The 24,209-nt window shown below is 39.8% G+C and overlaps 1 protein-coding gene across 1 annotated transcript; it reads right to left on the bottom strand.

The window, feature by feature from the left end:
- Window positions 1–5,312: 5,312 nt before the first annotated feature.
- emx3 (empty spiracles homeobox 3) lies at window positions 5,313–18,514 on the bottom strand. The gene is made up of 3 exons (XM_015952185.3): window positions 17,584–18,514; window positions 9,841–10,025; window positions 5,313–7,353 (listed from the first exon to the last, which is right to left on the bottom strand). Exons 1-3 carry the CDS (start codon window positions 17,951–17,953, stop codon window positions 7,186–7,188), a joined length of 723 nt encoding a protein of 240 aa, XP_015807671.1. The 5' UTR covers window positions 17,954–18,514; the 3' UTR covers window positions 5,313–7,185.
- Between the last annotated feature and the right edge of the window lie 5,695 nt (window positions 18,515–24,209).

The following is a 24,209-nucleotide window of genomic DNA, read 5'->3' as shown; positions in this document are numbered from 1 at the left end:
CTGCTTAGACTCTATTAAAACCTGGATGGCTGAGAACTTTCTACAGCTGAATGAATATAAGACTTTAAGATGTTCTGTTCCTTTTTACAGAGTTTGTGATGAATGAAGAAAAGACTCATCTGACACCTTTGGTTCCCAAAGTCAGAGACTCTCTTGGTCAGCTTGCTTCTCACACCAAACCTTCTGTCGGGAATCTTGGCGTGGCCTTTGACCCAGCTCTCACCCTGGATTCTCATGTCAGTTCTCTTGTTCGCTCTTCCTTCTTCCATCTCAGGAACATTGCTAAGCTGAGTCCCATTCTGTCCCGCTCTGAACCTGAGACTGTTATCCACACCTTCATCTCCTCACACTTAGACTACTGTAACTCTCTTTTCACGTGTCTGAGCAGAACCTCCCTGAATCGTCTACAGGTGGTTCAGAATGCCTGTGCTCAGCTTCTGACCAAGTCCTCCAAACACACCCACATCACCCCGCTTCTCCTCCAGCTTCATTGGCTGCCAGTCAACTTCAGGGTTCATTTCAAGATCCTGGTTCTGGTCTATAGGGCCTTACATGGACAAGCACCATCTTACATTGGTGATCTTCTTAGTCCCTATACCCCCAGCAGGTCCCTGAGGTCCAGTGACCAGAGCCTACTGGTTGTGCAGCGCACCAGGCTAAAGACCAGAGGTGACAGATCATTTGCTGCTGTGGCCCCCAGACTCTGGAACTCTCTCCCCCTGAGCCTGAGATCAGTTGACTCCATGGTCTCCTTCAAAAAGCAGCTGAAGACTCACCTGTTCAGGCTGGCTTTTTCAGACCTTCATCATCACCCTCTCCGTATTCTGCTCTTTCTACCAACTCCGCCTTCCCTGGGATCCACTGATTTCCCTCTTTCCTATTAATTTTCTCTTTCTCTATCCTTACATTTTTAATCAAAGTTTTATTTTCTCATTTTAAACATATTTTTTAATCATATAAAAAATTATATTTAAAATTTTTGGTTTTTGTGAAGCACCTCGTGATTTTTATCTTGAGAGGTGCCATATAAAAGATCGTTTCTGTCTTTCTTTTCTCAGCTGGCCAAGGAACGCCTTGGGATTCCCTCAGGGAGTTGGCCCAGGAGACTAGGGAGAGGGCTGGGGATGACAAAAATGATCTTTGTCTTAAGCACACACATATCTCCAATCTGCAAACAATGATGTGTTTGGCTCTGTGTGCTCATTATTGCTGGTTGCTACTGGTTTGGGGTAGGAAGGAATGTGCGGGTACAGCCGACGTCAGTCATGCAGCCGGCTCCGATTGTCTCTGAGAGTCGTTTTGTTCGTGACCGACACATCACTGGTGTGGCTGTCAGAAAGTCTGACAGCGCTGCTGCACTTCATGCACATTACAATAACGTGCCACTTTACATGCACAGTAACGGTAATGGCATTCCAACGGTGAGAGAAGTAATGAATTCATTGGATTACTCCGTTACCTGTTACTAACATGTCATACTTAAACACCATTACTTCCAACACTGACACACACACACCACTAGGACGGAAAAAAGGGCGGCACCACCAAACTTTATGACCATTCAGCTAGCAGTTAGCCTTTTCGTTTAGCTCTGGCCTATCCGTCAGGTGGTTTTAATGTTGAAATGGTGTCGTTTTGAAAAATTTGTCTGAAAACCCACTTCGGTACTGTTGGAGGTTTTAACAAGCAGTCCATGAAATCACATTTTGTCTTGGTTTTTTAGAGTTCCTCAAGATAAAATGCAACCATTCCTGCAGATTCAACTGTTCTTCAGGAAGACTGAACAGGGATCCTCAGCATTATTTAAAGTGCAGACTAAGAAAGAAATCACTTCCTCACAACTGTGAGGGTAAATTCCTCGCTGACTACATGGAGAGACTGGGTGTTAATGTTTACAGTCCAGGGAAGGAGGGATTCAGGTTTGAGACTACCTAGATCGGGAGGAGGGGGCATGATGATGTTACATCCAGCCTTTTGCAATAGCTTAGTAGAGATGAGGGGGGAAAGGAGCTGAGACAGGAAAAATGCATGTTTGAAGCCAGAAAATGTTTTGGGGTCTTGGGTAGAAGGTTCAAACAAAGCAACTTTGTCTAGACCATCAAACCTTTTCTTTTTGGTTTTTTTTTTTTTTATTATCTGCCTACCAGACTTTTTTTGTGTGTGTGCCCTGAAAGTAAAAATTACAAAGTAGTTGTATTTCTTCTGAAATATTAAAAATAAAACTCTGAAACATTTTTTTCATGAAGCATTATTTTGATTTTTGAACTGATTTGCTCACTTTTCTACACTCACAGGACCGATTGTCAATTTTCTAATGATCAGTTTCCATGATGAGTCGGATGTATCCAGCAGCATCGTTTACTTCTGCCTGTCCTGCAGCTTCATCCATCCCACCATCTGCTGCTTCATCTCAGCCTCTCAATGTGAAACTGAAGCGTCTCCATGGCAACAGCATCAACGCACAGGCAGGTAGCAAAGGAACGATCTCCATCAGGTTCACACTCTCATTCTTAGCTGCTCAGATTATCTTTGGTTACCTAATTGTATCGTGCTTTTATGCTTTCATAATCATTATGATGCTCATTTTTGTTTTTGTTTGTTTTTCAACAACAAGGGGGAGGGTTAAGCATTTGTTCATTTCTTTAGGCGCCTGGCTCAACACAGACCATTCTCACCAGCAGCAGCACTTTTCAAACATAAACTGGTCATAATGTTAAATTAAAACTTAACAAGACCCAACAAAATATTTTCAAGCAGCTTAATTTCCCAAGACTCTAGCCAGTTGAATCAATTTTTTTATTTTGCAGTCTTCAGTCACAAAACATTAACTTAATGTCTGTGTGAGCATTTTTCCGTATTTTAAACATTTGTTCCTTGTTTGTTTCGTTACACTTTTGCAGATTTTGAGTAAAAAGGCGGTGTTTCTGAAAGGTAGAAGTGAATTTCTGAGGGCTGAAATCACTAAAAACTCAACAGATTTTATATAAAGCAGCCTTGTTTGTTTCCTCTTGTCTATGAAAACCTCTTCTTTAGGATTCTGTTAGTCCCAGAACCGGGTCGGAATTCTCCACCTCTTTCTTCACTTTGTGATGCATTCACTAAAGCTCAGAAATCTGATGATCATTGGTTGATTTTGTTTAGATTCAGCCCAGAGCTACACTTGGGTTTTAAAAAAAACATTACTAACCTGCTTTGTTCATTAAAATTTGTCTCAATAATATAATTTAGATATATTCTTGACACAATGTGGACAAAATTTCTGGAGTAAAAGATGAGATCAACAGTTTTATCCTGATGAATTTGTTCTTAAATGGTTTAATCAGAGTATTTTTGTTTTATTTCTTCAAATGGGTTGAGTGTTATTTAAGTTATTCCAGCAGACATACTGTGATTCCCTCAGTGTAAACTTTACAGTTTAAAGTTGTCTTTGACAAATGAAAATAAATAAAGCCCAAACAGTTTTTATTATAAATTGTTTTCTGATTAAATTTAAAAAAACTTTTGTTTTGAGGTTTTTTTTACCTTAAGAGTTTTAAACTTCTTTAATAATCTGAGATTTTTGGTATTTATTGTTTTCTATTCTTTAGATGTGTTTTATTTATTTAGTGACACTCTGAACTGATTTGGTCCACATAACCTGCTGGTTTCATCCTGCTGGGTCATAGGTCAACAAGTCTTAATTAATCTTAACTCATTTTGACCACTAGTGGGACATAATTCATTTATGCATTTAGATTTTGGAGTTTGACCCAAACTTGAAGGATAATGACTTTTTAACACTTACATTTTTAGCTAATTTGTATGTGTGGATTTAATATTCTGTATTATTGTGAGCAAATAGGCTGGTGTTTATGTACAATTTAACTTCTTTAGCTTCTGGCTCATTATTATTGTTTAAACAGAACAAAAAGTTATTATTGACTCAGGTTTCTGGTAGCTTTGCCTCCTGAAACAACCCAGGTTGGCTCGATGTCTAACCTAGTGTGTGCTGTTGCTCAGATTGAAATGGACCCTCAAAAGTGTGAGATCCGATCCGAGTGAGTTCTGGTTGAGGCTGTTATTTTCATTCACAGAATAATTCCGAGACAAAGTCCGTGAACTGTTTTATGACTCCAGGAGCTTAACGAGGTTTTCACGTTCATTTCCCTCAAAGCTCAATTCAAACGAAGCTTCCTGAAGCATCCGCTGAAACACTCAGTCCGGTTCTGCTGGTGAGACAGAAGTTCCGATGATTCGAGACCCACCGAGTGGCCGGGTTTACCGGAGGCCGCACTAGGCCGAGACAGCGGTTGAAGGAGGAGCGGGACATCGTGGGAAGACACCAGCAGCTTCGGCCGTATCGGTTTCATCCTCCGCGGTGTTCGGGTTCTGAAGCGGATCTGATCAGCAACAGGAGGAAACGCAGATCCACATTCCGTAAAAATAATATCTTAAATATGTTGTTTAATTTAGAGTTTATTTAGAGTTAGACAGAATTGTTGTTAACCCTGAGGGATCCGCGGTGACATGTGTCTCTGTCATTTCAAGCATCTGCTAAACTGCTGCTTGAGCCATCATATATTCAAGTTTGAAAACCCCAAGTGACAATTATTGTACTTCTTTATTTAATTTAAATTTTCTGAATGTGGATGTTTTTCTGCTTTCTATTTTAAAAGGGCTTGGGCTCAAAGAAAAAATCATATATTCAATGTGTGTGTGCAGGATATTTGTTATTCTTATTGAAACGGTGACGAGTCTGCTCATAAAAAATGTGTATTTCAAGTTATTCTTAGTAGTAGTAGTAGTAGTAGTAGTAGTAGTAGTAGTAGTAGTAGTTTGAGTAGTAGTATTGTTATTATATTATTATTATTATTATTATATTATTATTATTATTAATAATAATAATAATAATAATAATAATAGTAATAATAATAGTAATAATAATAATATAAACAAATTTGATGTTAATTATTTTCTTTTGAAAACTAGAAACACAAATAATAAAAACAGCAAATGAATCCCTGTGGGATTTTTTTTTTATTATTCTCATGATACATATACATATTTTTTTGATATTGTTGTTTTAGTTATTTAGTTTAAAGGGTCGTAAATATTTCGGGTTTTATATAAACAAAATTCTAATTCTAATCAAAGAGTATTTTTTTATTTTCCAAATTGCTTGATTTGTATTTCTACAATCTTTTTTGTTCTTGTTAAAAAAAAATAATAAATGATTTTTTTTGTGAAAATAACCAGCAAAAATATTCCAAGTCAGGAAACAGAAAAAAAAATTCATTAGGTGTGAATATTTGTTAAAAAAAAAAAAAACAGAATTTAAATTTTTTGTGTTTATTTTTTTTCCAAACTGAGTACAGGAAGTACAAAGCTTCTGTCTTTCTTTCTTCTTAGAGGAGACAAATTGTATAGTTAGTGCATTCAATCCTAAAAACATGAAAAAAATAGATCTAGAAGGAAAAAGTGCTACATAAGGAGGTGATGAGGTAAATATGTCCAGAGGGAAGAAACAAACTGATGAAATGATGAGAAACAAACAATCCACGCATCATTATTATTATTAATATCATCATTATTTACACATCAGATGCATAGAATACTTTTCAAATCCAGTTTTTACATAAATAACTACATTCCCCCAAAAAAGACAATAAAACAACAACAAAAACTGACCTGGAATCAGCTGGTTTCTGAGTCCACTGCTGCATTTTTTAATATCCTAATTATTAATTTTTTCTACTGTTTCTCTCATGAAAAACATAAATGCTGCTGCCACTGACAGAATCAACCTGCTGCTAAAATATTCCTCAGGAAATTATCTTCTTGTTTTAATTACGAAACAATTCCTCAGCAGGAATCAGAGCCCAGATGCATAAAGGGTTTGCCGGTTTGCATTTTGGTGGTAAAGAAATAAAAAATATTAAATTGTTTTGTTTTAAACTTGTTGCCTCAGTTTGTGAAACATCATCATTCGCTGGTGTTTCCAGGTGAGTGAACCAGATCAGGTTGGGACCCGCCAAGATAAAATAACACATCATTTCCCGCCAAAATAAAGCTAACACTCCATTTCCTGCCATCTATCATGCTCAGTTAGAAGTTTCACAAAGGAAATTTTGTGGAAATTATGACAGAATAGAAAACAAAAGTCCATCAGGTGGTTTGGATTAAATGAAAAAGTGTTCCGGTATCATCTTGTACTTTTGGGAACCTTTGGCTAAAGAATGACAAAATGAAACAAGAGGGTGATGGAGAAAAACTACATTTGAACCCCACGGAGAAGAGACAAATGTCCCGGTGCAGGATCTTTGCTCAGGTTCTTGTTCACATTAAATTCAACCTTTGTTCATTTAGACCAAACCAGGTGAAGGAAGCAAGCCCTTTTTCCTGTTTCCATGATGTCTGATAAAATGATTTCTTTAGCTTTAACATAACTGAAAAATGGACAAAAACATTTTTAATGGAGACTTTTACACATTTCTTAAGAAAGAATCTTTTAGAGTTCATGTTTCAGATCAAAGCTTCTTGGTGGACATGGTGGCTCTCTGAGGAGGAAATCGTGTCTCTCATTCCCATCCTATCGTCTTCTCCTGCAGATTTTGGGGCGACTCAGAAACCTTCAGATCATCTGTTTTAATCAGAACGCTGCTTTGTTTGATGCCAGAGTTCCAGATGTTCTGAAGCCAACAGCTGATCAGATCTCAGAAGCATCAAATCCTCATCAGTCTGACAGGAAAATCCTTAAAGATAAAAAAAATCCTCCGTCCTGATGTGTTTGTAGTCTGTAGCATGAAGTGTCTTCTCTCCTCCATCAGTCAGAAATCTGAGCTGTCAACGTGTGTGTGTGTGTGTGTGTGTGTGTGTGTGTGTGTGTGTGTGTGTGTGTGTGTGTGTGTGTGTGTGTGTGTGTGTGTGTGTGTGTGTGTGTGTGTGTGTGTGTCTGAGCTGTCAACGTGTGTGTGTGTGTGTGTGTGTGTGTGTGTGTGTGTGTGTGTGTGTGTGTGTGTGTGTGTGTGTGTGTGTGTGTGTGTGTGTGTGTCTGAGCTGTCAACGTGTGTGTGTGTGTGTGTGTGTGTGTGTGTGTGTGTGTGTGTGTGTGTGTGTCTGAGCTGTCAACGTGTGTGTGTGTGTGTGTGTGTGTGTGTGTGTGTGTGTGTGTGTGTGTGTGTGTGTGTGTGTGTGTGTGGGACAGCTCTAGTCGTCGCTGATGACGTCCACGTCCTCGCCTCCAGGCTGCTGCGTCGCAGCTCTCCAGCGGCTGACATGTTGGCTTCCCTTCCTCTTCTGCTGAGCTTCTGGAGATTCTTCCTCCAACTTCTGACGCTTGTGCTTCGTTCTGCGGTTCTGAAACCAGACCTTCACCTGCACACACACATGAATTTTCATCATGACTTTTGAATTTGAAACTATAACTTCATCATCTAAAAAGTGTATATAAGAGTTTAAAACACCAAACCCTTAAATTATTATTACTTTAATAGTTTGAGAGTACCTTATTGTAACTCAAATTTCCCCAATAAAAGCGTAGTTTCTCATTTTTAAAATGTGTTTACTTGGACATTAAAAAGTTAAACAGCTTTTCCATCAACTGGATCTGGACTCAAAATGTCCAGAAGGCCCGTCTGTTACTGAAAAGTCAATTAAGATTAAATTAATCCTGCAGGAGACGTTTCCTTCAGGTGAAGGAAGATGTTTCTGAATATTTAGACAAGTTTGCCTACAGCAAAATGAAAAGTTCTGATCCTAGAGTGGTTTGGGTCAAGAGAACTAAAGTTTAGAACAGCGACATTGTCATAAACTAACGATGAGGAGCTTCATGGAAACCTTTAAGCTGCTGCTGGCAACACAAGCCGCTGCCGCTGAGCCTGCCGATGATTTCAAACCTGAACGCTGTCAGAACTCGCCACGCCGGCTACCAGATACACAGCTCTAAACCTGGATCCAGATCAACATGATGGATCCTCTAGTCTGGTTCTCAGACCCAAGAGAGTACTGGGAACAAAACAGAACCTTTACTAACCTTTACTTCCAAATCCTAAATGGTTTAATACAAAAACAATAAAGTTTACATGATTTATAAAAAATGTAACTGATCCTAAAACCCAGACTTAGTCTGGTAACTGCCATTATATCGTTTAGTTAGCTTAGGGCTTTCATCAGACCATAAAAAAGCATTAAAGTTATTAAAATCAGTTTTTTAATTCCTAACACACACCTAAATACCACCATCTGTTTTATAAACACTCTTTAAAACAACAGTCGTTGCTTGTGAACGCTCTTTATCAATCTCAGATCAGATGTCAAACATGGCTGGAGTTACACACAACCGGAGTTCATCAGCACCAGCTGGTGATGTTCAAAGGGCCGACCGTGTTTGTAAACAATGTGTTAAACGGTGTTTATTAATCCAGAAGAAAACAACAAAGACAGCTCTGTACATGGTTCTGACCCACTTTAACTACATTACTGGCTCATGCTCTTCCTGCTAAAAGGATTAGTTCACATTGAAGAGAAGAAATGTGTGTTAAATTAATCAGAGTACAAGGTTTTCTAATATTTTCATTGGTTGTTGATCTCCTGGAGCCTGCCTCCAGCTGTTGATAAAAACATTTTTCCTCCACTCTAAGTAAAGAGCAGGTGCCACATTAAGACACCAGTTGGTATAAACCCATAGAAAATGGGTCAACAGTAGAGATTAGGAGCTGAGGGCTGCTGTATGGATGGAACACAACTACAACTTTAAGGTTGAAAACAAAGAAAAGCTTTAATCGGGGTCTGGAGGAGGAGCTAAGGAAACCAAAAAATGTGTCAGCAGGCGTAAAAGATTCATTTTGGTGTTACAGTTAGCACGTTTAGTATAAGACCAAACAAAACTTTAGCTTTTGTTAGAAGATGAGTGTCAGACTCCAGCTGTGCTGCACCATAGCCCTCGTCCTCTCACCGATGACAAAGCTCCAAGTGGTTCTGTGGCAGAAACCAACTCTTGAACAAAGAGGGTTTAAATCGTTCCTCCATAGATCTAATAATTCTGTACTGGATATTTAGGAGCAGCTTTCTCCCCCTCTGATGCAGTAAATAACAAACTAAAATGATATGAATAAAAACCTAAAACAAATAAATACTCGGTCAGAGGTTCTCTGCAGAGATACAGTATATGGGGGCGTGTCGAGGGGTCTCTTGTAGTCTTTCAGCCCTGATGGGATCTTCTGCAGTGGGGACTTGTGTTTAATGAGGCAGATTTGGAGAGATGATCTGTCACACATCTTTCCAACCTTTATTAGTGATTTACAGGTGATTTATGGATGATTTATGGGTGAATATTCTCCAACGCTGGCAGCTGGCTGACGGATCTCGGCTCTTCCTGTCTAATGTTGTGAAATGAGCTCATAAAACATGATTCACGACATCTCGCTGGCGTCAGGACTCATATCTCTGTGGCTACCTGATGACAAGTATGGAGGAACGCTCCTGAGAAAAGGAGGAGGCCGCTGACTCAACGCTGACTCAGCATTCCTCAAACTTAAAGTTGATGTCACATTGGTTTGATTCGGACTGGAAAGTCATTGAGCAAGGCAGCAGCACTGCAGGTTCTAAGCCTGTAGATTTTTGTTCTCTTTGTTTTATTTCTTTAGGATCTTTTTTTGTCTGAAAACGTAATTTATCATCCTAAATATTTGAAAGTCGTTCAGAAAGTCTAGACAACTCCTAATCCTAATCCTCTACAACAGATTACAGGAAGTCTGGATAGAAATAAATCAGAACTGCATCTGGAGTTCTGGATAGTACGGTCTACTTTATGAACCCCGCCTTCATCTTCCCATCATGACTTGCTCCTCCCATGGCGCCTACCTGTGTCTCTGTCAGGCACAGCCCGCTGGCCAGCTGCTTCCTCTCGGCTCCGACAACGTAGTGGTTCTTCTCAAAGGCCCGTTCCAGTCGAAGAAGCTGGGAGGGTGAGAACGCTGTCCGGATCCGTTTGGGTTTCCTGGAGAATGGACCATGAAGCAGCAGGTTCTCTGGACTGCTGTCTTCACCTGACGAAGGGGAAGGAATTTATAACAATAATAAGTAAAAACCTGAGTGGGAAGCTGGGAGAAAAACTGGAACCAAAAAATGTCCAAAAGGTCTGAAAATCAAGCCTCACTCTGACCTCCTAATAGAACCAGAACCAGCCGCTTGGTTGGTCACAATGACATCATGATGACATATGTATATCACTGCACAGCTGTCTGATACGTGACCTTGTGTGTTTTTGTTTTAACATCAGTGCTGCTGTTTCCTCCGGGAATGGTAAATGGCCTGTATTTGATATAGTGCCTTCTAGAGTCCTGGAACCCCCCAAGGCGCTTTACAACACAATCAGTCATTCACCCCATTCACACACACATTCACACACTGGTGGGGATGAGCTACAATGTAGCCACAGCTGCCCTGGGGCGCACTGACAGAGGCAAGGCTGCCGAGCACTGGCGCCACCGGTCCCTCCGACCACCACCAGTAGGTAATGTGGGTTAAGTGTCTTGCCCGAGGACACAACGACAGCGACAGACTGAGAGGGGCTCGAACCTGCAACCTTCCGGTTACGGGGCGAGCACTTAACTCCTGTGCCACCGTGGGAACCCAAGCAGGCTCTGATGTTTAAACACAATAAACATCTTTAATGAATGAAGTCATCTGTGGTTCAGAACATGCTTAGAACATGTTTGGAACACAAGTTAAAAACACGCCAAGAGAATGTTCAGAGCATGTTTCTAAACCACTGGATTCCAGGTGTGTGTGTGTGTGTGTGTGTGTGTGTGTGTGTGTGTGTGTGTGTGTGTGTGTGTGTGTGTGTGTGTGTGTGTGTGTGTGTATGTGTGTGTGTGTGTGATATTTGCATCTGAACCCGCCATCATTCACAGCTGAGATGAAACACTCGTCTAGAGACGTTCAGCTGTTCTCCTGTCTGGTTTGTATTAAAACGGTTTACAGATCGACGGGTCCCTGATTCATTCACTCTGCCTGAAGCATCTACATTTGTTTCATTTTAAATGAAAAACACATTAAGTTATACAAAATAAGCTCTTAATACTGAAAACTTTCTACTAAAATGTCATTTTCCTGTTTGTATTTTTTCACTTTAATCGACTTTTATAAAATGTTTTTTCAAATACAAAAACTTTATTCACCTGCTCATTATTCATAAAGACACAAGAGAGAAAAAACGTGTGGCCTGATTAAGAAAACCTTTAAAACGTTATTTCCTCTTGTTTTCAGGCTTTTAGCTTATTATTTCATCATTTCTGTTTGATTTGTAACTAAACTAAAGTTCAGGCATCATCTGCAAAGGGAGAGGAGTTTCAGTAAAGGAATTGAAATTAGTTAAAAAGTTGGAAAATCTAAAACGCAAAAACTCTAATCGCAACATAAAAGGAAATAAGCTGCCAGACGACATCAAGCGTTCAGCTTCTAGAGTCAAACTGCTCAGGTAAATGATGGCTTCCGCCATTCTGCCTGCTTCAACTGAGAAGACAGGTTTAAAAAATCTACTTTTAAAGACAAAAAATATGTAAAACTCAAGTTTCATATTTTATTTTTCAACCAAAATACTTTATCTCTCAGTCTGAGTGATAAAAACTAAAGTGTTTATATTCATAAACTTGTATTCAAACACAACTGAAACTTTCTCATGCTAAAGCTAAAGCTAAAGCTAACAAGGCCTTTGTATGTATTTCCATGTTGGTTTGTGGCTTTTTAGAGGCGCTAATCAATTTTCACCTCTGAGTCGATGGTGCGATGAAAAGCAGCAAGATGATTTGCTTACGAAGCGAAGCGATGAAGAAATGTGAGCGACGGCGTCGCTGAAACGTTCCCTCTGCCCAAACTGACGAGCAGCTTCTTCTGTCATTTTCTGCCCACTTATTAAAATCTGTTCATTCATTTTACATAAAAACAAATCTGTGCTCCACTTCCTTTTAATCCGATGAAAAGAGTCGCCGCCACCGTCATGCTCCACGCAAAAGAGCGGGTTCAGCGGCAGCGCCGGTGGGGCGAGGAGAACAATGATGGTCGACGCGTTGCAACGACTTTTATCAGCGTTCACTCATTCACATGCAAAGTGTGAACATGGCTGATGGGTCAGAGATGTTTCTGCTGGGAAACAGATGAAGCTTCAATAAAAACAATGATGAACTTTGGATTTGTTTTATAAACTTCTGCTGGGTCAGACTATCAGACAGGATCCATTTGCATTGTTATGCTGATGATGATCGGTTCTATTTAAGCCTGAAGAACCCAATCCGTGAGTCAAACAAGCGTGTTCTAAAAGCATAAAAGACTCAGAGCAGACAGATGTTGTGTTTATGGACCTAAGCCATTCAGGAGCAAACTGTGTGGTTGTTCTCTTCCTCTGGATGGAACCAACTTGACCTCCAGCATCAACATAAGGAACCTTGCTGTTATTATGGACCAGCACTTAAAACATGTTATCAGGACCGCCTTCTTCCAACAAAACAATGTTAATAAAATCAGGAACATCCTGACCCAAAGTGATGCAGAAAAACTAGTTCATGCATTTATTACTTCCAGGCTTTATTATTGAAATTCTCCATAATCAGGATGTTGAGAATCTTCTCGTCTCTAGATGATCCAAAATGCTGCTGTCAGAGTTCTGATGAGCGTTAAGACTCTGGTCCTAGAATCACTTCATAAGAATTTTGTTTCTGACATTTAAAGCTCTGAAAGATCCAGGTCTATCTTCTAAAAAAGATCTTGTTCCCCCAACGGAGCACCTGGCTACAGGTTTACCCAGAGAACCAGCTTCTGATTTTTGGTTCAACCCCTTAGCATTCCAGCGTCCCTCCCATGGGACAAAACTCCATTGCATTCAATAAACCTGGAAATTTAAGGGGTTAATACATTTACTAGCTTGGGTTATCCTGGCTCATCCCTTTTGTTTTGCTGCTGTTGTGCTTTATGATGACTTCTTCCATAAACTGACGCTTTATAAATAGACTCAATTAGATTAGAGGTTTGATGGATCACAGAGTTTCCAGCAGCGCTTCAACTGGGACCAGCATCATCTGGGTTCTGATTCCAAAACTAAAACTGGATCAGTTGACAGGAAAAAAGGACTTCACGAAGAAGACTGGTACTAAAAGATTTTTCATGTAAAACATGTCAGAATCTGAAAGAATCAAATCCAGATTCTGATTTTTTCTAAATAAACCTTTGGCTGGACTTTTGGTGATGATTTGGCCTGTTTTTAGCTCATGATCCCACTCGTTTCTGCAGAATCTGAAAGTTTCAGGTGTGCGTTCTATTTGGAGCCACAGTTTGTTGTTGTTTGTTGGTTTTTAAATAAACTCAGTCTCGTCAACAGGAAGCAGCTGGTTCTGGTTGTATCTAGCAAACAAAGTCCAGATCCATTCACTTTGTTCATTCCTGTCCATACAAATCTAAAATGAAGAACATCTAGTGTCTAAAGAAAAGACTCACTGATTTTAATCTTTTCCAGCTGATAAAGGAGAAACTTCCAAACTAATTCTGATGACTTCCTGCTTTTCTCTCCTGCGACTTTTATTTTGAAACGCTGAAGGCTCCAAGCACACCTGGACAGGTTTTCCTATAGATGTAAACATTTTTCTGATTGGCTTAATGAGCTGACCTGGATTGGAATCTTTATTATGTGAAGTGCCTTGAGACGACTCTTGTCGTGATTTGGTGCTATATAAATAAAATTGAATTGAATTGAATTGAATTGAATTTAAATTACATGTCAGGTCTCTGACAGCCCAGAGCACGCCATTCACAAATGTTCCCATTTTAGATTTATAGATTTGTGTTGACTGGCTCCACTGGGACCGACAGGCCTCGTTCAGGACAAAAACGTTCTAAACAACAAACCGAGTCTGAAGAAAACGAAATGACTGAAGCTGGCAGCAGAAAACAGGCAGACCTTTAAAGTTATTTATTAATTAATGTTATAATTTTACAAGAAAGGTCCTGCATATGTTCTTAAGAACTTAAAGGTTCTTTAGTGAAAACAAAACTTCCAGAAATTTTAATGACATCAGTTTTACTCTGAAATTCATCAGATCAGAAAAATAGAAAAAATAAAAATCTGGAATTTATTTTATAACAACTCCCATGGAAAAACAGGAGTTTCGTCGTTTTTCTGCTCCAGAGCATACAGGTGTGTGTTAACACAGCCTTAGAAAAACAACTGAAGCTGCCCATTGATGTGGGAAGGGTCAAAGGTCATTAGGAATCAAGTTTGATGGGAAGAAGAATTATTTAGCTTTCAGAATGCTTCCGGGGGTAGACGTCCCAGAGGATTCACCCTGAGGTCAGAGGTCAATGATCTGAGAAATGAGAGCTCAGCAGATGATCTTCAGAGAGCTGAAAGACTGCAGACTTTAAGAAGAGTGGACCAGATTTCCTCCAGGACCACGTGAGAGACCGATGAGGTCCTACTGAGAACTCCTGCTGCTGAAGGAGGTTCTGTGGTTCAGGAATCTGGCTCCGCTTGAGTTAACTACATCACGTGATGTTCTGGTTGGATACACAGAACTTCAGGAATCAAAGGTTTTGTCAAATCAAAATCTAATTTAAGAAAAGATTAAATAATTTAGAATACAATTCAGAACAACCAATAACTTTAAACTAAAATGTTTACTACATTGCTGTTGATCTAATTGTAAAATAAAAACTAAACTCAATTCAATTCAAGTTTATTTATAAAGTGCCAAATCACGACAAGAGCCGTCTCAAGGTACTTCACAAAGTAAACATTCCAGTACAGGTCAGTTCATTAAGCCAATCAGAAAAAAGTTTCCTTTATAAGGAACCCAGCAGGTTGCATCGGTTCCATCAATCCTCAAAATTTACTAAATAAAACAGAATTCTGGTATTTGTTTCAACCTTAAGACGAAGGAAACCACACAAAGACAGAAGTTTAGAGAAGATCTAAACACTAATGGAGACAAGACGTTCAGCAGAAGCGGGAGCTGTGTGTGTGTTTGTGGGGGGGGGGGGGGGCTGGACCACCTGAGCATTCTCTCACATTTTTATCAATAATCAACAAGTTATAATGATGAAGATTCATATTTAACATTTAAATCAAAACGATTTAAATCTGCAGTTAAACGTGTGAAAATATGGTTTGTTAAATCACTTTTAGATAATTTATATATATATATATATATATTAGCTTATTTTGTGTTTAAAAATCATTTAGATTGGTCTTTTGGAACAAACTTTTAAAAAATGTATGCTCTCTTTATTAATGCAAATTTTCAATTTTAGCTTGGAAAAACAAAAGTCGTAAAATAATTAATAAAATTTTGCTGCTTTAAAAGTTTGTTTCATCTGTAGAAACATTTTATTATCTCATAATGATGTTTGAGAAACAATAAATCCTTACAAATCTTCTTCAAACGGCTCGTGACAAATAAAATTATTTAGTTTGAATTTAGAGATAGAACCTAAAATTATTTAAATTTGAAACTAAAATAGACTTGTTTTTAGATGTGAAAGTTTCTGTCCAAACTTCACCTGCTTCAGCAAACAGGATCTAAAAGCTTTAGCAGCACCTGGAGGGTTCAGAGAAACCCCTGTGGGTGAGAACCGAGACGGTTCTGGCCTTATGCTGCAGGACGATGCATCTGAGTCTGATTCTAAAGATCTGGAGGATGCAATGGAAAACACTGAGTGTGCACAAACCCATAAAAAGTGTTTTTATCCATTTTCATGTTTTTATTTGACAAATTGAGAATCTGTAATTTGTGTAATTGGTATTTTAGCTGTGAATAATTTGAACCTGAAATTAAAATAATTTGTTTACATAAAGTTAATGATTAAAATGTCGAATTAATCAACTAAAGATTTTCTTTGAAAAACAAAAAGACACAGCTGAGGAAGAAAATCCAGTTTTTTATACAAGATTTTATTTTGAAGAGCACAATTTTAAAACAGGCTTTTATTGATCAGAAATTAACCCCAGGAGTCCAACATTACCATCTTAGCTTTGTCTAACAGCTGCAGACACATCTGCACGAGTGGGCAAGGTCATGTGATCCTATCACAGATTTTAATACTTTGTCAGTTTGTACTTAATGATTTTCTTTAGCTTTTGGTTTGTTTGTGGATTTAGGGTTTTCACAAACACTTTAGTAAATTATTACTGATATTAAATAGACGGAAATATTTTAGCACATTTTGAACAATACATTACTTGAAAACTTCTTGATGATTTCTCCTATTTTATTTATTTTGTTTTTAATAAACAAACAAAATAATCATTTTATTTTATTCATGGAATAAAATGAAAATGTTCCATTTTTTTAAACTATAAACTGTCCTTTTGGATCAAAAATTTTATTTAATTTTAAAACATGTAATTTATTTTTATTTTATTCTGTAAACTAATAAATTTCCTAATTGAGAAATTACACCTTTTTGTTTCAATTTTGTAAGGTGTATGATTATTATTTTAATACTTACATTTAATATTATTATTATTATTATTATTCACTGGAAGACTTGATGCGTTTAAAGCCCATCTGTTGAAAATCTAAAAGTTGAACAAAACATAAATATCTGTTCCTATAAGCATCTCTTTGAAAATAAATTATTTTCATTAGCTGATCTTGCACACACACACACACACACACACACACACACACACACACACACACACACACACACACACACACACACACACACACACACACACACACAAACACACACGCCCACATCAGGCCGCTGGGGTCGTGATCACCTGAAGATGCTGCAAGTGCACTTCATTGATCGGATGAAAGCAGATCGAGTCCCACATTCAGATTCAGCAGAACTCATCTCCTGATCCAGATATTCAGTTGTTTTACTGCTGATCTTCAAAAACCAAATTATTATACGTCCATGCGTCACCCTTTCATCTGCTCGTGAACGAAACTAACCAATGTTCAATACAGCCAAATAAATTATTCTGAGAGCAACTTTTGGCCTGGAACTTGGAAAACAGTTTAAATTCACCTTAAGTTCTCTTTTAGTGGATTATTAGAATTCAACGTTTTTTTTTCTTTATACATTTTTTTCATTTTTTTTTTCATTTATTGTGAAATGTTTGCTATGCAGCGAATTCTCAGCTGAACTAAAATCTGAACACAAAAAAGCCAAAACCAATAAGGAGGAAAATGTGAGCAGAAAATTCTTCTTGGAGCACAAAATCTTTTCTGTGTGTTTGGGTTGCTCTAAATCTGAGAGGAAACCGAAATATGATAAACTCAATTAAGTAAAATTGGAATAAAAAATCTGGCTATGAACAAACTCATAGCCTAAACATTAAATCCCAGATTTAAACTGATTTATGTGTTAAAATCGTCAAATGACTTAATTTATTTATTTACACTTTTATCTAAAATTCAGAAATAAGAAACATGAAAGTAAAACTGTTGATTCCCTGCTGAAAATCATCATCCTTCTGATTCGTGCTATAGAACCCGTACGTGTGTCACGCGCGGAGGCTCAACCAGAGAAACATAACTCAGGAACCATGCAGAACCTCGAACTTGACCCCAAGCAGAGGAAGTCCTCCTCCCGCGGGCGGCTCACCTTGGAAGCGGTGTCCCAGGAAGCGGCTCCGCAGCACCCAGGGGTAAAAGCTGAGCGCCTCCCGGTGCTGCGGGCTGAAAAAGCTCTGCGGGGGGATCTGCAGCGGGTGCAGTGGGAGACCACCTGTGCTCTGCGTGTGCGTCCCGGGCTCCTGCAGCACCACCTCCGGTCCGGCTGGAAACAAAGTCCTTCCGCTGCTCCCCTGAAAGCAGGTGCCGAAGACCCCAGCGGCGGAGGCCGGGTGGAGGGAGTCCGGGAACCGGAGCGCTGTTGGCCGGATGGGCTCGTCCCCGGAGCTGCCGTGGCTGCTCGCATCCTTCCCGACCAGGGACTCGATGGTGAAGCACTTCTTGTTGCTGTGCTGGAACATCTTAAACAGCTGCAGCTGAGATGTGGAAGAATGGTGGTGGAGGTATTAAATGGTTTGGGTCCAGTTCCAGGGACTCGAGGGGCTCAGATTCCCAGTTCCCCCATAACTCTCCCGGACAGTCCGCCTGTGCGCACTAGCCGTGCGTAAATCCCGACTCTGAGCGCGTGAAGGTGGCTGAGGTTCCAGGAGCTCCGCAGCAGGACAAAAAACCAAACCACAAACTTGTTCCGGTGTTGAGGTGGCGCGAAACTTTAGAACCGCTGCCGAGTTCGAGCGTTCGGTTCAAGCCGCGGATCAGTCGATGCCTCCTCGCGCCTCCTGTCGCCGCATGCTGGAGTCTAATGAACCAGGAGAGTCCGTCAGTGCAGGCTCATACCTGCCCTGCCCCTGCCAGAGGTGTGCTGAGCATGCGCAGTGGCAGCGCTGCCATGGAGGAGGAGGAAGCGGGATATCAGAGGTCATGATGATAATAACTGACAGTGATGACGAGGAGGATTAATGGAGTTCATATTATTAATAGTCGCTCTAATTAAAACCAGCAGTGACTAATTTCTCTGATCAAGTCATTTAAACCCAAACAAATAAGTGTGTGTGTGTGTGTGTGTGTGTGTGTGTGTGTGTGTGTGTGTGTGTGTGTGTGTGTGTGTGTGTGTGTGTGTGTGTGTGTGTGTTGTCATTGATCAAGGATTATACATCATTGTGTTCATATTTCTGTTCATCAACAACATTTAGACAGTCTTTAATGCTTTGTAGTAATAATAATTACTTCGTTTTTCAATCATTTTAAGAGCATAAATTGTAGATCTTTTATTGTTTTGTGTCTCTTTGCTGTTATATGAATCAGATTTTATTGAGGTCAGTTTGTTTCAACCCCTCAGATTCTCCTCATATTGAACCTATTCACACCAAACCATCTTTGACCACAGAGAAAAACTTCTCATCTGTTGTTCCTTTTTGTCTTTTCACTAAATGACAAAAATTTCAAAATGTGTGAAACTTTTTGGTCTGAACTGAAAGCCGCTTCAGTTTTGTTTAAAATTTTGCTATTTTATCTTTTTAATCTCATCCTCCTGGTTTCTGAAACATTACTTTAAGACAGATATTATTCTTTTTTCTGGGAGGGAGTCTTTGTTTTGGCATCTATTTTATTGGAGTTTGTGGATAATTTTGGTTTTTGTTGTTTGTTTTTTGTAACTGAGAATTAAAACCACATTCACATAGGGAGCCTAAGTCTCCTCCCTTTCCGGTCACCTCATGGGTCCACAGAAGAATGAAAAATGAATGCAAGTCAACGGGACTGAAAGAGCTATTTTCTAATCCGCTTTGCCCTACGCCCTGGCTCTTGCATATGCTGTACTTCAGTCAAAAGTAATGATGGGTGTTTCAACCATACCAGTCATGTACTTTGAGATTTATCAGTTTGTAAAAGTTTGTAATTAGCATGAAACCAATCCAGACACCGGAACATCACATATGTGGCGTCACCACATAATCTCCTCTCCTCTAGCGTAGCTGCTACTTACCACATGGCCAGATTTATGATAGTGCTTTCGTCCTGAAGGAAGGATTTGAAGTTTGCTGAATTTACAGCCATTTTCCCTCAGTTTTCTCCATGTCTGGTTCGATGACGTCACTTTTGTGATGCGCATTTGTAGTTCTCGACTTTTTTTCAAACAAAACCTAAAACGGAGTATCCCCTGTTCAAAAATGAGTGCTTTCTTGGTATCAAAATGTCTTTCAAATTCACGGACATCATGTGTGAAATCCACGGCACAAAACAAGAGGGATTAGAAAATAGCGTTTTTAGCCCCATTGACTTGAATTCATTTTTTCGTTTGTCCAGGGACCCATGGTCCGGAAGTAGATGGGCGTGACTTAGGCTTCCTATGATAATTCAGCTGACCAAGGGCAACGCTGAAGGTCAAAGGTCAGTTTCAACCTCCATCTGATTTCTGAAGACATATTGTTTGTTCTGAGATATATATATATGTATATATAGTTATGATATATACAAATTTTATATAGTTAAATATATGTATATGTATATACATATAACTGGTTAACTGGTCTTCCAGGCTGTACTGTGAGACCTCTTCAAATGGTCCAGAACGCAGTGGAGCGTGTGGTCTTCAATCAGCCAATAAGAGCACACGTCACCCCTCTGTTCATTGAGCTCCACTGGCTACCGCTAGCAGCACGCATCAAATTCAAATTGCTAACACTAGCATACAAAGTCCGAGATGGTACGGCTCCCATCTACCTGAATCCTCTTGCAATGGCTTACGTCTCGGCTCGGCCGCTCCGGTCATCACAGGATCGTCGGCTAGCAGTGCCTACACCATGCTCAGGACATTCCAGACTCTTCTCATGCATCATTCCAAAAATGTGGAATGACCTTCCAAGCACTACCAGAACAGCGGCTTCCTTTTCAATTTTCAAGAAACTCCTGAAGACCCTGCTCTTCTGAGTGCATCTTCTTAACTAGCACCTTCCCTGCACCCGTGCCCCCCTCTGTCCACTCCTTTGTTCCCTCCTCTCCATGATTGATGTCAAGTTGTTGTTGTTATTGTTGTTGTTAGCCTCAAGTTGTTGCCGGTTATCACTTGTAAGTCACTTTGGACAAAAGTGTCTGCTAAATACATAAACATAAACATATATATGTAGTAAAAATAATCATATTTCATCTGCTTTCAGTTTGTTAATAAGGCTTTCAGTCGTTTGGGTTTAAATGTCTATGTGGGTGCTGGGAAATTATGGAACACAAACAATTTCAATCTGATACAACAGCAGATTATTATTTTGTCCTATTTCTGAGATATCTGCTGCAAAAAAAATTATTTGCAGATTAACAGTTTGTGTGGACAAAGGAACCAGTTTGGTCCCTGCAAAAATTAAATATATTCACTCAATCAAACAAACTTGTAATATTAAGTTAAATATTATAGAAAGTTTTTCATGGAATGTTTAAACATTCTACTTGAACTAAAGTTTTACAGAAGGGGCAAACTCCGCCTACCCAAAGGGAAGCCAATGCAGATGTACCAGCAATTGCAGTTCCCCCATAATCCACTAGGGGCTGGCTCCAGAAAGGAGCAATGTTTCATTAATGTATTTTAAGCTTTAAATTATGAATACTTAAGGGCGTGTCCTTTAGATTGACATGTAGCAGAGGAGCTGTCAGCATTAGCTGCTTGCCCTCTTACTCCAGGGAAGGCAACCTAATGTTTATGTGTTACAGTCTAGAAGGCGTCAACCTCTGTAAGCTCGGTTAGCTTAGTTAGCTTGTAGCTACATTAGCTCAGAGTTTGATGGGTGTCAGTCATCTTCCCCACCCTCACAGCCCCGTTTTCAGTTCCATACTTTCTGGGAGTGACAAGACCCATGACGCAGCCAAGATGGCGATTGTGGGAACTGCCCACTGAGCTTCAATCCAGCTCTTTAGAAACCTACAGGTGGTTGGTGACCTACAGTCACTGGATAAAATAAGTGCTGAAGCTCTCCTGTTACATTGTCATAAAACATCGTTTTATATCATTAGCCAAAGTTAAAGGAGACACTTTTAATGGGCCAACAGGCCGCGTTTGGCCCCAGAGCCACAGCATTAAAAACCCTGTTGTTGACCAGCAGTTCACTCATTACAGAATATTTAGTTTGTAGGTTTGTTTCTACTGCTGGTTGTGTGGTCATCCACCCACCAGGGGGCGATGCTGCAGAAACATGAAACAGAAGCCGTTTATGACACTTTCAGAATCCATAACATGTTTTTCAGGATTGGACGTGTTCGGTTTGTTCTGTCCAGCCCAGACTGGACTGGACCGTCCTCTGCAGCTTTGGGACCTGCAGGACAAATGCCAGCCCATTCAGGAGCCTCTAATTGTGGCCCTGAAAGCCCCACAAAGGCCCCCTGCCTCCAGCTTGAATGAGCTGCCCTGCAGAGGCCCGTGTGAACCGCGGAGCCCCTTATTCCTCCCCATCCTGCCTCAGTATGTCAGCCTCTGCCTCCCTGCCGACCCTCCCGCCTGCTCCACATGTTAATTAATAGGCCCCACTGGCAGATTTGGATCCTGCTCAGCTTTGATGGAAGGCAGCCATTAGCATCTATTAATTTTGCCTCTGGCGTTCTATCGGTGGAGCTGAAAGGAGGAATTAAGTGGTGTGAGTCATTGTGAGGCTGAGTTAAAGTGTGATTATTGTCCTGCAGCCTGGAGCCGCCGCTAACTGCTGCTAAGCCCTCTTGAAAGTGAAGGGGCGACTCCTCATTAGAGCTCAACAAGGGAAAGATATTAACAGGAAATAGCTGCAAATTTCTTTCTTCCACTTTTAATCCTTCTCCTGCAGCATCCACATGAAAAGGGCACTTAAAAATATAAAGATGGTAACTGGAGCACGAGCAGCGAGGCCAAACGCCGGCTCAGATGATACTGTGGTTATACTGATGGATGTCACTTTAATTTGATCAAAGACCAAAAGTTTGATGCTGAAAACGATCCACACAAACATTCCTCTAACACCAAACAGTACAATGAAACGTGAAGTGACTGCCCGCTCATCCTCGTCTTCCTCTCTAGAATCTTTTCTAGCTGTTGTTTCTGTAATTTCAGGTTTTGTTTTTTCTTTTTTTAATTTTAATTTATTTTTTCACCCATTGTTTACTTGTTTTTTTAATCATTCTTGTAAAGCACCTCGTGAGTTTCAGTACTGCTCAGGGCCACTCTTCTCCAAAAAACCTTCCTCCCTTCCCTTTTTTTTTCCTCTGGTGAAGGTGGAGAGAAATCCCCCAGACTGGGAAGCAGAAGCTTCTCTGTCCGAGCAGGCGAGTGTGTGTGTGTGTGTGTGTGTGTGTGTGTGTGTGTGTGTGTGCGTGCGTGCGTGCGTGCGTGCGTGCGTGCGTGCGTGCGTGCGTGTGTGTGTGTGTGTGTGTGTGTGTGTGTGTGTGTGTGTGTGTGTGTATTAGTGGCTCATTCCTCCGACAGAAAATCTCCAAGTGGCAGCGGAGATAGGGATGGGTGGGTGAGTGCTGTCCGTCACTGCCGCAGCTTCAAACACACCCACACTTCAGACAGGAAGTGTGGGTGGAGTAAGAGTCTGAGAGAGGTGACTTGTTCTTTAAAAATACTTTCAAGCACAGTTCAAGCATCCTTCAAGTCCAAAAGGATGTAATTCCACCATTTGGTGTAGCTTTTGTAAGACAGTTTTATTGTTTTGGTAAAACAACAATTTAAATTCATAAAGTTTTCCTAGTTTTAACCTTTTTATCAGGTAGACGGATAGAATGTTGATGTGTCAGTATGCAGTCACATGACTCAGAAGGCGGAGCCTTGTCACAGACTCACAACAATGTCGCTCTCTGTTCCTAAACCTTTACAAAACATCAGCAAAATACATCAAAATATAGATATTTTTGTCACCCAATGTGTCTCTCGGTGGTGTCAAGCTTTAGCTTTTCTCTTAAATCCTCCTAGAAGTTAGAGAGAGTCAAATCCAACAGCTGAGCTCCGAAACTCAAAGTCTTTTTAACTTGTCGTTCAGTTGGAACCTGAACAACAAACAACCGTTAGCTCACAAGTCAATGATTTCTTAAATACAAACTCTTACTTTTACACAGAAAATGAAAACGCAGTTGTGTGCTGATCCTCCCTCTTTTGGCAGGAAAATCAAGATCTCCGATTGGATAACGCTACATCAAGCTGGCTCCTGATTGTTTCTGTGTAATGTGTCTGCACTTAGTGGGTGTGGCCTAAATCTATGTGTAAAGTGGTGGTATATTAGGGAGCTGGCATCAAAGTTTCTTCAGGATTTTTTGTTGTTGCTGCTACTTTTTGGCATTATTTAATGTTTTATAACAATAACAGATTTTATAAAGTGCTTTCAGTCAAAGTGAGCATTCTTATGTGCATGTAGTTCTTAATGTTGTGTTTTTTTTCTTTATCCCGTTGAATGTCTTTGCAATCTAAAGGAAATGTTTTTTATGGGTTTATTGCAACAGTTTTTTAGTTTAAATAATCAAAGACAATAAAACTGTAATAATAATTTGAGAAAATAGAACACTTTTATTCAGTTTCGTGTTTTTATAATTATCTCTAAGTTGAAATTATCATCTTTGTCTATTTCATTACCTCGCATTTTCTGGTCACACTTGCATGTTGAAGTGATTGTTAGATTTTCTTTTTATTCATAAACATGCTGACCCCCCTCAACTTCACAGGAGTTTCAACTACATCAAGTTAAACTGAGTTTCTCCTTCAGAGTTGCAGTA

This window comes from Nothobranchius furzeri, chromosome 1, assembly GCF_043380555.1.
Source record: "Nothobranchius furzeri strain GRZ-AD chromosome 1, NfurGRZ-RIMD1, whole genome shotgun sequence".
Lineage (NCBI taxonomy): Eukaryota > Metazoa > Chordata > Actinopteri > Cyprinodontiformes > Nothobranchiidae > Nothobranchius > Nothobranchius furzeri.
Note: the sequence above shows the minus strand (reverse complement) of the source record. Positions and strands in the feature narration are given on the sequence as shown.

Bases quoted from the DNA above. Each gene is read 5' to 3' on its own strand.
- emx3 (XM_015952185.3), bottom strand. From the start codon at position 17,953: ATGTTCCAGCACAGCAACAAGAAGTGCTTCACCATCGAGTCCCTGGTC. The intron at 10,026-17,583 runs GTGAGCCGCCCG...CCCCTTCGTCAG, and splicing joins CCTGGGACACCGCTTCCAAG to GTGAAGACAGCAGTCCAGAG. The intron at 7,354-9,840 runs GTAGGCGCCATG...GTGTGTGTGCAG, and splicing joins TGTGCCTGACAGAGACACAG to GTGAAGGTCTGGTTTCAGAA.